General features: G+C 39.2%; 1 protein-coding gene across 9 annotated transcripts in view; it reads left to right on the plus strand.

The window, feature by feature from the left end:
* Grik1 (glutamate ionotropic receptor kainate type subunit 1) overlaps positions 1 to 16,383 on the plus strand; it is a 372,708-nt gene that overhangs the window by 257,501 nt on the left and 98,824 nt on the right. For all 9 annotated transcript variants that reach the window (XR_005878846.1, XM_005073843.3, XM_005073845.3 and 6 more), the window contains exons 5-6: positions 9,217 to 9,270; positions 12,421 to 12,594. Coding sequence is in view for 8 of the 9 variants with exons in the window: in XM_005073843.3 (XP_005073900.1) it covers positions 9,217 to 9,270; positions 12,421 to 12,594 (228 nt within the window). In the remaining variant the exon portion in view is untranslated. The remainder of the gene's footprint in view (positions 1 to 9,216; positions 9,271 to 12,420; positions 12,595 to 16,383) is intronic.

Here is a 16,383-nt window from a genome sequence, read left to right on the forward strand (position 1 = left end):
AGGAAAATGGGAATCAGTCTACCCCAAGACCCAGCAATTCCACTCTTAGGCATATACCCAAAAGATGCACATCCAGGTCTCCATTTCTAAAGAAGACTGTACTAAATATTCAAATCCGAAGACAGAACCCGATCTTCATGTCTCATGAGGGTCAAGTCAGGTCTTCATACCACATGAAGGCTGAGCCAAGTCTTCACATATAATGGTTCAAAAGGAAGGTCAAACCATGTCTTCATTTCTGAGAGAGGTGAACCAAGTCTTTAAATGTAATGGCGATGAAATAAAACCTTCATATCTGATGTATGGAAAACCAGGTCTTTATATCTAATGGAGATCTATCCAAATCTTCATATCTGATGAAAGCTAAATCTGTCTTCATATATAAATGAAGTTCAGTGCAAGTGGCAACCAGTCTTCACACATGACAAAGGTCAAATCAGGTCTTCAAATCCAATGACCATGCTAGGTATTATTAAATCACCATCCTGGACTGAATACCTTGCAGCTCATTAACCCTTCCTCTACTCAATCATTTTGTCTTCCTAACTCTTCTCTTGATGATCACAAGTATACACCAATGCAAACCAGACATCTGAAAGCTCATTTGCCTCCAAATATGGGATACCCAACCATCTGAATATGTCTCTGAATCAATCTTCTTTTCTCCAATCCTCTTGCCATCTTTATTCTGCCATCTCTACAACAAATCCTTTTTTCCTAGTTGTCATCTCAAAATACTGTTCATTAAATAAAACATCTGACTTTATCCTGCCATGTTTGAAACCTGAGTGTTGCCCTGTACCTGAGGCAGCACTTTGACAAAGACATATGACTTCATGTGCCATACACACCCCTGTAGTCATCAGCCTACGATACAGCAGCATCTAGCACTTAGAAATATCTACACTAATCAATTCTTAATTTTATTTCAAAAAGAGAAAAATAAGCTAAAAGTTTTTAAAATATACTTTCTTATTTTTTAATATTTATTTATTCTTCATACAGTATTCTACCTGCATGTATGTCTGCAGGCCAGAAGAGGGCACCAGATCTCATTATAGATGGTTGTGAGCCACTATGTGGTTGCTGAGAATTGAACTCAGGACCTTTGGAAGGACAGTCAGTGTTCTTAACCTCTGAGCCATCTCTCCAGCCCAAGCTACAAATTTTTACAAAGAATATGTATTTATTGCAGTGAGTCAATGGGTCCTGGGACCCATGATCACATTTGCTAAGCAAATGCTCTGCCACTGACATAAATGACCACAATCATCCCTTCTTAGTGAAGGATGAATTCATTAAGGAGATTAAATCGCTTCTCAAATATCAACAAAGGTATCCAAAACCATTCATAAGAAGGCTGGAGCTAATTAATTCTAACATCTAAAGAACTGCTTTAGGCCAAGTCAATATCTATCTGGATGCCTACCAAAGGTAAACAACCACCTTCTATTACCAAAGTCCAAAGAAGACTTTACAGCAGAATCCAGGCTTCCTCAGATGCTGTTGGTCAACACATGGAGCTCCCAAAGATGACAGGTACAGTCCTTAAGGCTAAACTCCAACTGCTGTGAGTCTAGCTTTGCTCTAACCAAACATCCATGTGGTTCCCAGAATACTCACAAGTGGATTGTGTGAAATTATTGTTTCTTCTACTAACTGTGCTTCCTATGATCAATAAGTAAACCAACAGAGTGATCAGAGCCCAGAACTGCACCCACACCTGGACTGTAATACTATAACCGTGCCTTCATCCTCAAATCTACTTGCTCTATATATGATTGGGCATGTTATAACATTTGTCAAATGGGAGTGATGACCCTAAGGTTAATTAATATAGACCAGTGGTCTCAACATTAGAACATGTTTCACCTGGAGAATATATGATTATGCACACCTACAACCCATCCTGCAGCAGACATAACAGAATATTTAAAGATGCAACTTCACAAGTGGTACTTTTTCCTTTTCTATTATATTTTGTTATTTAAAACAATTTTTATATTTAATGTATTTTAATCATATGCTTCCCCTCTCCCAAGTCCTTTCAAATCCTCTCCCTTCCCTACCTACCTAACTTTAAGTTCATTCTTTAAGAAAAATACAAATACAAAATACAATCCCCCCAAACCAAGAAAACAAAATACCACCCAAAAAGTAAAAACAAAAACGCACCAAACTGTAACCAAATAAAAGCATACACACACACACACACACACACACACACACACACACACACACTATATGTTGATCAACTACTCCTGAACATGAGACCTGCCGTGGAGTGGCTGATATAATGTCACTCTATCTGAGAAAATGGATTTTTCACTTTCCCAGCTGGTATAAATGAAAGCTCAATTGTTAACCTTTACCCTAGCACCACTGGTATCTTTTAAAGTTCCTTGGTGTGTCTAAATGTTCCAGGCTACGGGGCACATTACTAGGCTATGGATATTTTAGAGATCACCACTGAATGCCTAAGCTTGCTCTCTCTCCTTTGAAAGGTTATCTTCAGACAGATTTTATTATCACCTTTATGGAAAGTGCTTATCATGGAGTGATTGTGTGCCATGTGTCAGGTCCACTTTTCCATTTAGACTATGTTCACTAATTTCCCTCCACAGCATCCTTTCCTCTGAGCATCTCAGAATATCTCTTTTTTAGGTTCATATCATCTTCCCAAAGTACCTGTTCCTCCCCCTCTATGCCAGATTGCCTGTCTTCTTCCACCATCCATAATCTTTTCTCCATGTTCTTCTTCCAACCATCTGCACCCTTGAAACAGCACAATCTCATCTGTTGAGCACCCAGATGAAGCAGTCTATCTCTTCTAGTAGAATCATTTTATAAAGCTAACAGAAAGGCACCTGTTTCCATTCGGATTATTAAAATCCGCTAGTGTCAGCTTCTCCTCTCCTCTGAACCCAGCTCTGTAGAAAGAATCTTATGGACACAATAAGACCAAGAGATCCTCCCAAACAGCGCAGTGGGTACTTTGTGTAACGTTCTTTCCTTTTCTTTCATTTATCGTGGAAGCAGGGAAAAACTGGGTTGATTTTCTTACGGGTATAATGCCATTGTCAAATATAAGCAAAACATCTCTGGACTCTCTGAGTTCAGCTTGTTTAAGGGTACTTCCATGCTGTTAGCACTCTCGTGTAAAGGGAAGCAATAAAAGAAATAGAACTGTATCAACTTCAAACAGAAAATTTATTTTTCTCCTTGAAGGATGTAGTTGATGCTCACATACTAAGAGCTCTGAGTTCTCATGCACTGCAATCAAGGAGAGATGAAAAGAAGTGCATTTGCTTTCTACTGTTACTGATAAACACACGGTGCTTCAAGACAGCGGAAGTCTCCCAGCAGTTCTGGAGGGTAAACCTTGACTGAAGGCGGAGGCAGGCTGCTTTCTTCCTAGAGGTGGAAAATGTGCCTCCTTGTGCTCTTCATCTCCTACGGTTAGCCTCATCCCTTGCTCTGCAGCCCCACATCACATCATCTCTTACCTTTTGCTTCTGATTACCACTCTTCCTGCCTATGGTCCTCCTGTTTCCACCCGATAAGGTTACCATGTGTCCACTCAGATAATCCAGGATAGCTACCTCATCTTCAAAACCCATAACTCCTAAACATCTACAGTCTCTTTTGCCATGTAAATAAGCATGCAGATATGTGCTCAAGTCAGGATGCGGACACCTACTGGGAACCTCAGTCTCTTTCCGAAGATAATGGAATTCTTCAGAATCTCCGGGACCTCTGAACCCACTGCCATTGTCTCTGCAGTGAGCTGTCCTTTAGGAATGGAAGATGACTCAGTGTGGCAGAAAGCACTGACAATGAACGTGCATCATAGCTTATACCTCAGTTATTCTACTGATGACAGACAGTACAGCTCACATAGACTAAGCACTATCTCATTCAAAGGAAAGTATGAATGTGACTGTAAATGTCACAAAAAAAGATGCACCCTGGAGCTCAAATGTATACCCTAAAATTGTCCCCCTGCTACTTGATGCCATCCCGCTGTTTCTGAAGACTTTTATGCAGAAAGAGCTGATTCCTGTCTGGAGGAAAAGTTCTTACTTCAGCTACAGTACACGATACACATTTGGAAGTATTTCACTTGAAATTATTGACTAGAAGCCATGTCTGATAGCTGGAACTTCATCCTTCTATTGAGAAAGCTATAAAAGTAGCAATATACTTTGGTTTAATCAATATAAACTTCCAGGACATGTATTTTTTGAGGGAAGAAACAAAAAGCCATACAAATATTACACCCCCCAAACCCTTAACCAGGCAAACTCCAGGCTCTATTTTAAAGCTTTGATACTATAGATACTATATAATGCCCATGATTTTTGATATATGGCTTGCCCTTAATGATGGATGTTGGGAGTAAGTCATGGATGATACTTGCTTTTGCTGTCTCTGTAGCATGTTACTGACTTAACAGAAGAGAGTGAAGGTCCAGTACTCTTCAGACTAAGAGATGCTTGGCTCCCTCTCTCACAATATGACTCTACCGCAACCACAAACCTTATGCCCCTATAAATGATGTCCTCTACATCTAAATCTCAGTTATATCTTAGAAAACACATGATCGTATGGACTTTGTGTTGCTCAGTGTACTTGATAGCCACCCATCAAATTCTAAGTGCTCATCTTAAGGATAACAGAGCTAGACCATTGGAACTACATACAGTGTTCCTGACAGTTGTTGCTAAAACCTCACAAGGCAGTTGGAACACTGTGGTATTACCATTGTTGATGAGTAGTATCTGTGTCCCAAAAATACTAGTATTAGTAGAACCATTAGAAATGTCCTTTTAGGAACCAAATGGCATTGAGCTTTTGTTCTACCATATGCAGATCAATTCTAGATACAAATAAAAGAAAGTAAAAATTGAAGCAAAATAATAGCCATGTCCTCACTGACTTTAATCTGTTAAAATCTATATTTGGTACTGACATTTTTACTGCCAACAGGCCCAGGTATATATTTATGCCTCCTCCAGAGGTAGATAGAGAATTCATTTGGTTAATGAGTATGTTGAATGAAAATTTGTTTACATTCATTTATATTATATAATAAAAATTATATTGAGTTGATTGTTACATAATAAAAAAAAGAAAATTAACAAAATTAAAGGACCTCAGATATTGAAAGTACAAAATCATGACAGGGTAACTGATGCTGCTGATTGTTTAGGTAAAGTTATTTTAAGAACTTAGATTTGTTACTTTATTAGCTTTGATAATTCTTTTAGAATTATGAAATAAAATATTTATTAATTAAAAAAAATAATAGCCATGTCGCCTTTCCTACCTCAGCAGTAAAATCATTCAGAGAGACAAACGCCATCCTTCCTCTTTCTGGATTGTGTAATGAAGGGATAATGCAATGTCCTAAGGATGCAGATCTTGCCTCTTTCACTATTAGTCTCTTTTGAGTTCTTAAATCTGAACCTCAAGTAATACAGAGTATGACTCACTATCAAGTTGTTACTGGAGTTGCTGGAGCATGGAGTTGGTCAAAGGACTTCCTGTTACACTAACCTGACCCAGCTACATTACACTGAAACAGTCTACCATTCTTTAGGGAAAAAATAAGATATCTAGCTTGTCCCAACCATGATTATTTCTTTATAAAATCATTATTCTATAAAGAATTAGAGCAGCCCAGAAAAAGACATTTGAGACAGAATGACAATGTCTATTTAAAAAGGTGAATTGGAAGGGGAAAGCTGGTTAAGAGAAACATAAACCTGGATGGTATTTGTGCATACAAGTATATATACCTGTGTTTCTAACTGCAGAGCTCATGATTGTAGCCTTAACTTTCCTAAAAATCAAAACAAATGTGTTAGCATGATCATTTACATGACTTCTGGTACTTATGAAAGAAGAAAAAAGACACTCAAAAAAAAAAAAAAAGAATAGCTTCTATCAGTGCTGATAACCAAGCTTCCAATATGCTAGATCTATCAAGGTGGCAAATGTCCTTATCTTTCCCATCTTGTTGGCTAGAGACAGTACATGACCTCACATAAGCACAAGGACTTACCATCCTGTCATGTGCCCATTGGACCAGAAATTTAGCAAACAGAATTAATGACATCCAAACTAGTGAGCACATCCTCCCCCTACTCCATCTTCTGCCCTGTGTAGCTCAGGCTGGATTTGACCTTGCAAACCTATTCCCTGAGCCTCCTCAATGCTGAGATTTCAGCCTTGTGTAACCATGCCTCACTGAGATTTATCCCTCTCTACGCCAATGATATGACATCACAACTTACTTGATAATAATTATATTGGGAAACTAGTATAATTAGAAGACAATATTAGTGTAATAAATTAAGGAGAACAGACAGTATACCTAAATATGACACAATTGATATCACATTTGTTACACAGCAGAATTGTTTGTGATGTAATGATTTAAACAGAAGCAGAATGTTGTGCTAAGCAATGTTAATTTAGAGAAGCATGCATACTGGTTTAAATTCAAGCAGAACTATGTCCTATAATGCTACCTCAGTAAAGTGAACACCACTTAGCAATTCAGCAGATAAACATGGCATAAGAATTCAGAGAAGGCGGTCATAGGGAAAACTCAGCACTGGGAAAAACTACTAGAAAACTCTAATGTCATGATTATACATTTTTGTTTTTAAAACTGACGTTTATCCTGATGTGACATTTTTCTTAAACCCTTCCTGATAGTAGTTGAAATAGCAACATCCAAAGAAAAAGTCGTAAAGTGGTGCTTATAGAGCAAGCTTTTCAGAAGACTGCACTTTGTATCCCTACCAATCTACAGGCCTCTGTGAAGGACAGCCAACAGTCTTGGGGCTTTCTCATTGCTTTATCTTGAAGGGTTTCTCTCCTCTGATTCTGGAATGTCCACAAAGTTGATAGGGTTATGATCAACGGCTCTGCACTTGTTTCGTCACTTCTAGGAAAACCAGGATAAAGTCGAGAGATACTAACCCTAATGCCTAGCTAGGAAAGAGATCAGAGCATGTGTGGTTCATCAAACGCAAAGTCCAGCTGGAGGACCCAAGGGTCCCTTCTGCAATGGAAGCAGGCCCACCCACCAGTTGCTGCTCACTCTGTTGCCGCATCCCATTTCTAACACTGAATACACACAGCAAATGAGTATTTGCCTCCAGGAATCATAAAAACAATCATAAAATAATGACTTAAATGACTGTTTTCTTTTTTAAAAGTGTTCATGTTCACAACGGGGGATCAAAACTGTCTACAAGGCTCAAAAAGAAAAATGTGTCAAAATGAAAGCTGTACACGCTCCACTCAGGTGGATTTGTATTTCAGTTTCAATTCCAGAAATAATACTTTAAATTCAGTGTCCAGATTCATATCTTAACATACAATTTACACAGTTCCTTTTACATTATCCAATAACCAAATTGGGCAACTGGATGCCTGCCTGATCCTGGCTTGCCTGTTCTTTATATATAAGAAACCAGTCAACAACACCTCACCATGCAAAGTTCTAAATGCTATTGATGGAGCTAAAGCAAGTCCACCTTAATAAAAAAAAAACCTGCATGCCTGATCTTGTTAGCACCAAGGAAGCAACTCAGGTGCCATTAGCTCATGAATCCCAGCAAGTTTCCCATTATTCATCTTACTTTCACACATCACAGCTTCACTTAATGGCCTCTGCTTCCCAGGTTAGCAGAGACAAGTGTCTCCTGAGTGTCCACACTTTGTTACTGCTGCCTTTAAATGCACTCTTCTCTTTGTTTCTTATCCTTTTTCACGTGAAGTCATTCAAGTTTGCAAATTTTGGGCAGAACCTCTGCAACTCGTGCTGAGTTTACCTATACTTTTCTCATCCATCTCTTTAGTCTAAGCTCTAAGCGTCTTTGTTTTTTTCATTGCCAAGGTAGATGTTCCCCAGGATCAGCGATGCTCTACCACCTTAGGTGTTCTGACCCACAATGGCTCTCTGATGGGGCTCAGGAAACCCTGACTTAAAAACTTCCAGAGAGAGTGTGGTTTGCATACAGAGCTTGCAAGATGTGTCGGGGGTTGGGAGGAGTGCTTCAGAAATGTAACTTGTGAATTTTTTCTTCATTCCAAAACCAAGAACAATAAGTAGCACCCAAATAGTGTTTATGAAACCCAGCAATGAGGAAGATAATACCGTGACTTAGAAGATGTAGGAAGCCATCTGAAACATTTTCTGCTGCATTGAGCACAAAAGTAGGATCACTGCTCAATAAACTACCTGCCTTCTACCACTCTGCCTCATAGCTACCTTCCTCTTCTCTCAACAAATAAAACAGTGTATGAGTTTATGGAGTCTCTGGAAATATCAAGATCCTAAAGATGTAACTGAGAATAAGCTCTAAAAAGCATATTTTCTCTCAACTGTGAAATCTTGATGTGTGTGTGTGTGTGTGTGTGTGTGTGTGTGTGGTGTACAATCAAAAGAGGGACAATTTGGGCAAATAGAGAATGGAAAGGACAGTGAAGGGTATAGAAAAACAGCAAGCATGATAATATGCATACATGACAACGTCATAATGATATCATTTTGTGCATTAAAATAATGGAAGAAAAAGAAATGTACAAAAGATTCCTAGAAATATAGATGGCTGCTAGTTCTACCATGATACATTAAACGATGCTGAAATAAAAGAAATTAAACGTAATGTGAATTTGGTCTAAGTCTGGTCCTCATCTATTTGTGATGTTGGGTAAAAGGAGAAAGATGTGGTAAGTTTTCAGAGACACATTCAGTTATGAAGCCTCATTTGAATACATCTACATACTAGCATTACCATGTCAACATACAATGACTTTTAATTTGAGAAAAGCATTGTACTAAGGATAACGACTACCCAATCATTTAAATTAGGAGGTTGCTTTTGGAAGCTTACAGAACAGAAACGACAAAGCCCTATGTCATCATACACAACTCCAAATATAATATTTGCTTCTCAGAAACTACTTTTAAATTTGATCATCAGACCGATTACATCAGTGTAAGTCCAATGATATAAAACGAATTGGAATTCAGGGGCCACCTCACCAACCACTAATTGGCCTCAGGTTGCTAATCTACTGGGTGTGCAGATTTCCAAATTCCGTGTTCAAGAGTTTTTATAGACATGATACTGATGCTCTCTGCTTCCTATTATAATTTTACTTCTGATTCTTTCCCTCATATCTCTGTTGCAGATATTGTTCATGGGCATGATGACTGAATACTATCACTACTTCTTCACAACCCTGGTGAGTGCTTCCAGTAAGAATGTATTTTATTCTTTATTTCACAAAGAGCCCCTCCAGGCTATTGTCATTGAGATTCTCTTTACTTTCCCAAGATTCCTCTAAACTCAGTGATGCTGAGCAGCAGGTATCTTTGTTTCTTTTTACAAAAGGATCATCAATGCATGTCCATCAGAAAGGTGATGAAATCCCATTAGACCAGGAGCTAGTCATAAAGAAGCACCCTCTGTAATTTCTACGTTCATTCAGAAGAGTGTTGAAGTGTGACCTGGAATCCTTTGATGTGATAAAGCTGCATTCCTGCCTGTGTCCAGGAGACAAGGGATTAAGATAGTCAGTCACCTGGAGGGGACCTGGGAAAGTTTCAAACAGTGAAATTTTGGAGGCACTGCATGTATTGATCATTCTGCACCACTGAGGAAAATAATGGCTCACAGTTTAAGAAGTCCAGAAGTATCTCTGACAGTTAAATTTTGTGGGATTATTTAATTAAAGAGCGTTTACCAAAGTTAATTAATCTGCCAAAATCATAGCTGCCCCTCAGTTGACCTCAGATGTCAATAAATAGACCCGTAATATATACAACTCTCTCCAAACACCTGCAGGATAAATTCCACTTTCTTACACGAGAAGAAAATTTGTGTAAGTTTTCTTTATAATCTTTCCTCTTTCTGGTCAGCCATTTTGTTTGTAATCTTTAAGGGTTTATCAGGAATAACCTGCCTAGGTTCTGGGTAGGGTGGTCTTTAAGTTACTGTCTTCGCAAATAAAATGGATAATCGGCCAAGCTGAAGAGTGTGGGAACCAAAGGATTCAGAGCCCGGAGCATAAAGCAAGCACAGCAAATGTTCTAGCAGTATCCCTGAAGGCATAAAGGGTACAGAGTACACCGTGCCACGAGCTTGTGGTGGGCAGGGGAAGAACGTGGAGGCAAGTTCCTTCACCCATGCTTTTCCTGCACCCACGCTTTTCCTGCACCCACGCTTTTCCTGCACCCACGCTTCGTTGACCTCGTGCCTCCGTGTTGCTGCTGACCACATCAACTCCACTTTCAGGACAGTCGAAGGTGACTTCGGTGTCAGCGAAGAACATTACTCCACTCACAGATAGGACCCTTCCCTGTAACCATGAAAACCAAGTGACCTCAGTTCTCTGAAAGTCCTTTCAGCCTCAGCAACACACACCCAGAAGAGCTGATTTGGGACCTCTTTCCGAGACTGAACCGTAGAACCTAGGAAGGCTGGTCCTCAATGGAAGAAGAACACGTTGCTCAGTTTTCATTCTGGTCCACTCCTCACTCTCCCGACCTCCTCATTCTGCATTCATAGGAGATGTGGCAATCAGATAGGAATTTTCTGCCTTCTGTATTGCATAGAAATGTCAAGTTGCAGGACAGCTAAACTCTACACACGTTTGAAATATTCCTCATATGAGATTTAGCACACATGCTAGAATTTTCTGTGACTAAGTAACTTTCCCTCTACTCACTGAATGTGCTAAAGAGATGATCGTCCCAGCTCTTATTCTTTGTATTGGTTTGTGTTTACCTACATTATGATCTGCATTCTGTCGTATTACTTTCATATTCTAGCCAAGTTGGACCAGAAGCATTAACAAAAATTTTCTGAACACTAAGAAAATACAAATTTTACACACATACTCTCTCTCTCTTTCTCTCTCTCTCTCTCTCTCTCTCTCTCTCTCTCTCTCTATATATATATATATATATATATACATATATATTGTATGTATGTGTGTGTGTGTGCGCACGTGCACGCACATATATGTATAGAGAGAGATAGAGGGTATATATTATAATGTTGAAAAGGCAGTATAGGACTGAAGAGATGGCTCAGTGGTTAGGAGCACACACTGCTCTTAGAGAAGATTGGAGTATTTGGTATTCCCGGCACCCACATTGGGAAGTAAGAGACTCACAACTGGCTGCAACTCCATTGCCAGGTGATCAGATGTCCTCTTCTAGACTCCACGGGCACCTCCACTCAGTTGCACATACCCACACCAGAGTCAGACTCTTAAAGAATGAATACATATAAAAAGGCAGTGTAGCTTTCTTGACCCAGAGCTAGCAGAGCAGGGCTGTGCTCTTACAACTCCACTGCCCAATCCAAAGTTATCCTGGGAACGGGGCAGCAACTAGAAGCCATTTACAGAAGAGTGAGAGAGTCACATCTTCTATAAGGATTGTGATGGAATCCAGTGCCACTGCCTGAGTAACTGCCATCCTCACCACAGCTGAACCTCATCGGACTCCGTTTCAGAATGCCTTTTCATTGCTAGACAATGTCGGCGTGAACGTTTTTTTCTGTTATTTCTGACCTCCTTAGCTTCTTCTCTAATGTGGAATATTTTTAGTGGTGTGGTTTTACTCTAAAGGTTTTTTATAAAAATTGAGATGACCATTCTGTTTTAAATATATATCTAGTGATACATTTCTGGTTTACATCCAGCTTCATCTGTTCTGGAAAACACTGGGGTGGGTTAGGCACATTTTCTTATACTCGGTTGAAGACAAAATGAGCCTCCTGGAAGTCTTCACATGCCTACAAACAAAGGGTTCGATATATTCTCTTTAAAAGCCCTCATTTTGATCCCTTCTCCAGTGAGTCCGGAGTTTGCTGGATGAAATAAGATTGTCACCAGAGAGCCACAGGATGCCATTCTTCCTGCCTAGAAGTCCTCTTTCTTCACAGTCACGTGCCAATTCCACATTTCCCCTCAGAAGCAGGACCCAGAGCACCCTGAAGCAGTCGTGTGCTGAGCATGGCTGATCTGCCACTGCCCAGTGATTCCTTTGTGGTATTGTCACGACTGAGAACTTCTTCCTTCAGCTATAAAATAAAATAGAGGCAAAGGGACATAAAGATTTCATCAAACTCCTCAAAGACTGTATCCTAGGAAGAGAATTCTTAGTTTTCAAATCCCATTTCCAAGGGCCAAAGCCAGACAAACTACTGGTAAATTCTTCTTCTTCATTTATCCAAACTTAACATTCTCTCATAGGCAGGGTGTGGCAACACTGCCGTTTGTGTTTTCATCTTTCTGTTGCTTCTGAAATTATTATTTTCTTTCATATCAAAAACATCAATAATGCTAATTAATTTCTACTTTTGTCTTTGTAACACTGCACAGGACTTGTTCGCTTTAGATCTGGAACTCTACAGGTACAGTGGTGTAAATATGACTGGGTTTCGGCTGCTGAATATTGACAACCCTCACGTGTCATCCATCATTGAGAAGTGGTCCATGGAAAGGTTGCAGGCCCCGCCCAGACCTGAGACTGGTCTTCTTGATGGCATGATGACAGTGAGTCGTAGTTTTATTTCATTTTTAAAATATGTTTTTTATTTGTTGTTTGAGGGTTTCACATAAATGTAGAATGTATTTGATCAGATTCATCCAGACTTCCTCTGCCCCGCCCCAAAGTTTCAGATCATTGTGGAGAAGGGTGCGCATGTGGGCAGAAAGACTGTATGCCTTTAATGCTGTAAAATGTTATTATAACATATGCCTTGGGAGAGACTATTCCAGAGAGAAGGAAAGAAGCTCTTTAGATAGTTGTAAGCTTGTGTCTGGCTATTGTCAAAAGCTGTAATCTTTATGTTTCCAATTGCACGTGTCAAAAATACTAGGTTGCTATCATCATTTCTCAAATAAAGAGAGAGTAGGAACAAAAGAAAGGATACGTAAAGAGTGTTCCCCCATAGGGTGTGTCTTTGGGGAGGCATGCAAAGGAGTGAGAAACATCCTATTTATAATCATTATACAGAACCAGTCTTCAGGGGCAGGGTTAGACAATACTGGGTCTCCACATGGCCTGTGGGGTCACGTCCTTACCATCTCAACCTCATGTGGGCGCCTTCCTGCAGATGCTAATCATGCTGAACTCCAGCCCTATGTCCCTCCTGACACAGATGCCCAAAGAGTCAGAGGCAGATGTCTGAACAGTAACTTCCAAGGTGCCTCATAGAGAACTGTGAGGACGCATCATTTGTCTCACGCTGTCAAATGTATCTACCTTTACTTTCTTTCTCTAATGAGGCTCCCTGGGTGAAGAAAATAGAAGGAGATAATAATAATATAAAAAACTTGCTTCCTATGTAGGAACAGTACTACTAAGGGGAAAGATATTGGGAATGCAAGCAGGTAATAGCATTTTAAATTGGTGTAATATTTCACTCTCTGTTCCCATCATCCAGAGAAACATTCTTGCTCTTAAGATGCAATTTACTGATAACTGAAAGGCATCATCTCATTGAAAAATGAACTTGGAACTTCATTTTTTGCTTTCCTGTGAGGAACAAATGAAATGGAGGAAATAGATGAGTGAATTAAGTGGTTCTGGATGGTTCTATGTTCGGAGTCCCTGGCTGTTTTGCAAGCCTGAAATAACTCTGAAAACACACAGTGATCTGGGAGATAATGATGGAGAGTGTTTGGGCATAAATGAGCCCTCAATGACTTGAAACATTGCTTTGGATGAAAACAAGTAGAGAAATACTAGACTGCAGGAAAGGGAGGGGACTGTCAGTTCCCTGGTTCCAGACAGGTTTCTGTAACAGGACGATCTAGCTCTCTCCTAAGTCTTTCCCATGCCCAGTGTGCAGCACTAGGCAGTGAGAGTTGGAAGCTATTTTCACACCAGTCATGTCATAGCTTTATGCCAAACTGAATATCCATCACAAGAATGGCTTAATTTAAAAAACAAAAGTGCCAGTTTGTTGTAGTACACGGATCTGACAGAATAATTTGTGACCGAGTTGAAAACCATGCAACATGGAACATGGAGCTGTAGAGTTTTCACAGATTCAGGTGGGCACGTGGTAACTCTGCTCCCTGGAGTTGTTGCCAATCCCCTGAGCTAATGGCGGTCCAATGGACACAAAGAATGGCAAATCTGGGAGCCGACTGAAACAAGACGTCAAGATCTGTCTAAATTTACCAGCCTGGAAAATGCTTGTATTCCCATTATTAGTAGTAATGATGTTAGTAGTAGTCATAATGTTAAAAGAAGGGTTATGGTTAGAGAGATAACGCAGTGTTAGATCCTCTGAACATGTGTGTGAGGAACTTGAATCCCCAGAAATCACATAGAGCCAGGGACAGTAGCGTGCATCTACAGTCTGAGCTCTCCTATAGCAAACTGGGAGGTTAAAACTGGAACTCTCAGAGACTCCTGGGCTAACTATGCTTAAGTTCATTTTTCAAAGAACAACAAAAAGAAAAAGAAAACTCAAGCAGGGTAAAACGTATGAACAAACATGTGAGGTTGTCCTCCTTCGTCTACAAATATACTGTGTGCACCCAGTCTCCTCTGTCTGTTTGTCTCTCTGTCTCTGTCTCTCTCTCTCTCACACACACACACACACACACACACACACACGAGCACGCGCACACTATACTCACATGACGTTTTAATGAAAAGAAAAGTGAGAATCTATAAAACCAAAAGTGACAATCTATAAAAATTCTGTAAAAGCAGCTATAATGGCTATGCCAGGGCATGCCAATATAAGTAAACAATATTGATATAACAAAGAACCCACTAAAGTTGGGCAAAACAACTGTGTAATAGCTTTGAAGTTAATTATGGGAGCCATACTTTCAACCAATATTCATCCGAAGAATGACTATGGAACCTCAGTCTGTCTGTTTCACCTAAATGATGATAATTTAGAGATTCAGAAACAAAGTCATGGAGAGGTAAACAGCCATGTCCAAGGATGTTCAAATCAAGAGAGCATACCCCATGGCCCTAATTCTAAGTCCAATGCTAAGAATTCTTCGACTTTAAGTTACCTGATGGGGATAAAGATAAAAGATAAAAACCACTGGGGGTATGAATCATATGTACATCTATTCTTACATGCCAAGTGCTTGATGCCCTGACTTCCTACATCCACTACTATTCAGGCTACTCAAATACCTCTTCACTAGTAAGGCCTTCTGTGAACTGAGTTATATTCTGATACATCACTCTGTGATTTTCATGCTTACCTTCTCTAATTTTCTACCTAACCCTCATAACATCTCATGTTATATTTTGTTCTGTTGGATTAGTGTCTTTCTGTACAAGAACGCAAATATTTAGATAGTGATACTTTCTATTTCTCTAATATTCTCTATCCCCAGGATTAGAAAAGTCAAGGCACAAAGAAAGCTCCAATAACTATGCATTTGATAAAATAATTTATGCAGAAAATAAATTTAATTAAATTGTACAAAACAGAAGATGTTTAAATGAAGAATATTCATATAGCCCTGAAATATTTATCTGGAAAGCCAAAGTTCTTACAATCAAGAAGCATGCCTTATTAATGAAGATGAAAATTATTCTAAAGTAATAAATTATTTTTAATTTCTACAAACTAACATTATAAATGGCATTACTAGTAACTGCAGAGGTTAGTTTTAACTGTCAATTTGGCACAACCTAGAGTCACCTGGGAAGAGAAACCTAAAGAGGAATTATTAGCTCAAGTTGGTATGTGGCATGTATATAGGGATATGGGGATTTTTCTTGACTGTTACCTGATGAAGGAAAATCTAGCCTATTATGGGCAGCACCATCCTCTATTCAGAGGTACTATGCAAAAGAAAAATAAAAAGGTAGCTGAATGGCAAAAAAGGAAGCATAGATGAACACATTTATTTTCTCTCAGCTCTTGATTTGGGGAGGCTGTCCTAACTGTTACTGCCCTAACTTCCCCAAGACAATGGGCTGCAACCTGGAATTGCAAATAAATTAAATTTTCAGGATATTTTACCACAAAACAGAAAAGCAACGAGGTCAGTAAGTGATTACAAATAATTCCACTGATATAATAGAATTGTGTTCTCTAAAAACCATATGTATTATCCTGATGTTCCTCCAGATACATTGCCTATATCCATCATCATACTCATTTTCTTACATGTGCCACATAATTTATAGATTATAGATGTGAGCATATAAGAATTAGTAAATAATATAATGGGAGAAAGTCTGTTTTGACTACACATAGACTTACCTATTTTTCTTTCTCTTTTTATACATTTTTATTTAATTTAGAAACAATCTTATTTTGCATATAAATCCCAGTTCCCTCTCCCTCC

This window comes from Mesocricetus auratus, unplaced genomic scaffold (assembly GCF_017639785.1).
Source record: "Mesocricetus auratus isolate SY011 unplaced genomic scaffold, BCM_Maur_2.0 Super-Scaffold_100008, whole genome shotgun sequence".
Lineage (NCBI taxonomy): Eukaryota > Metazoa > Chordata > Mammalia > Rodentia > Cricetidae > Mesocricetus > Mesocricetus auratus.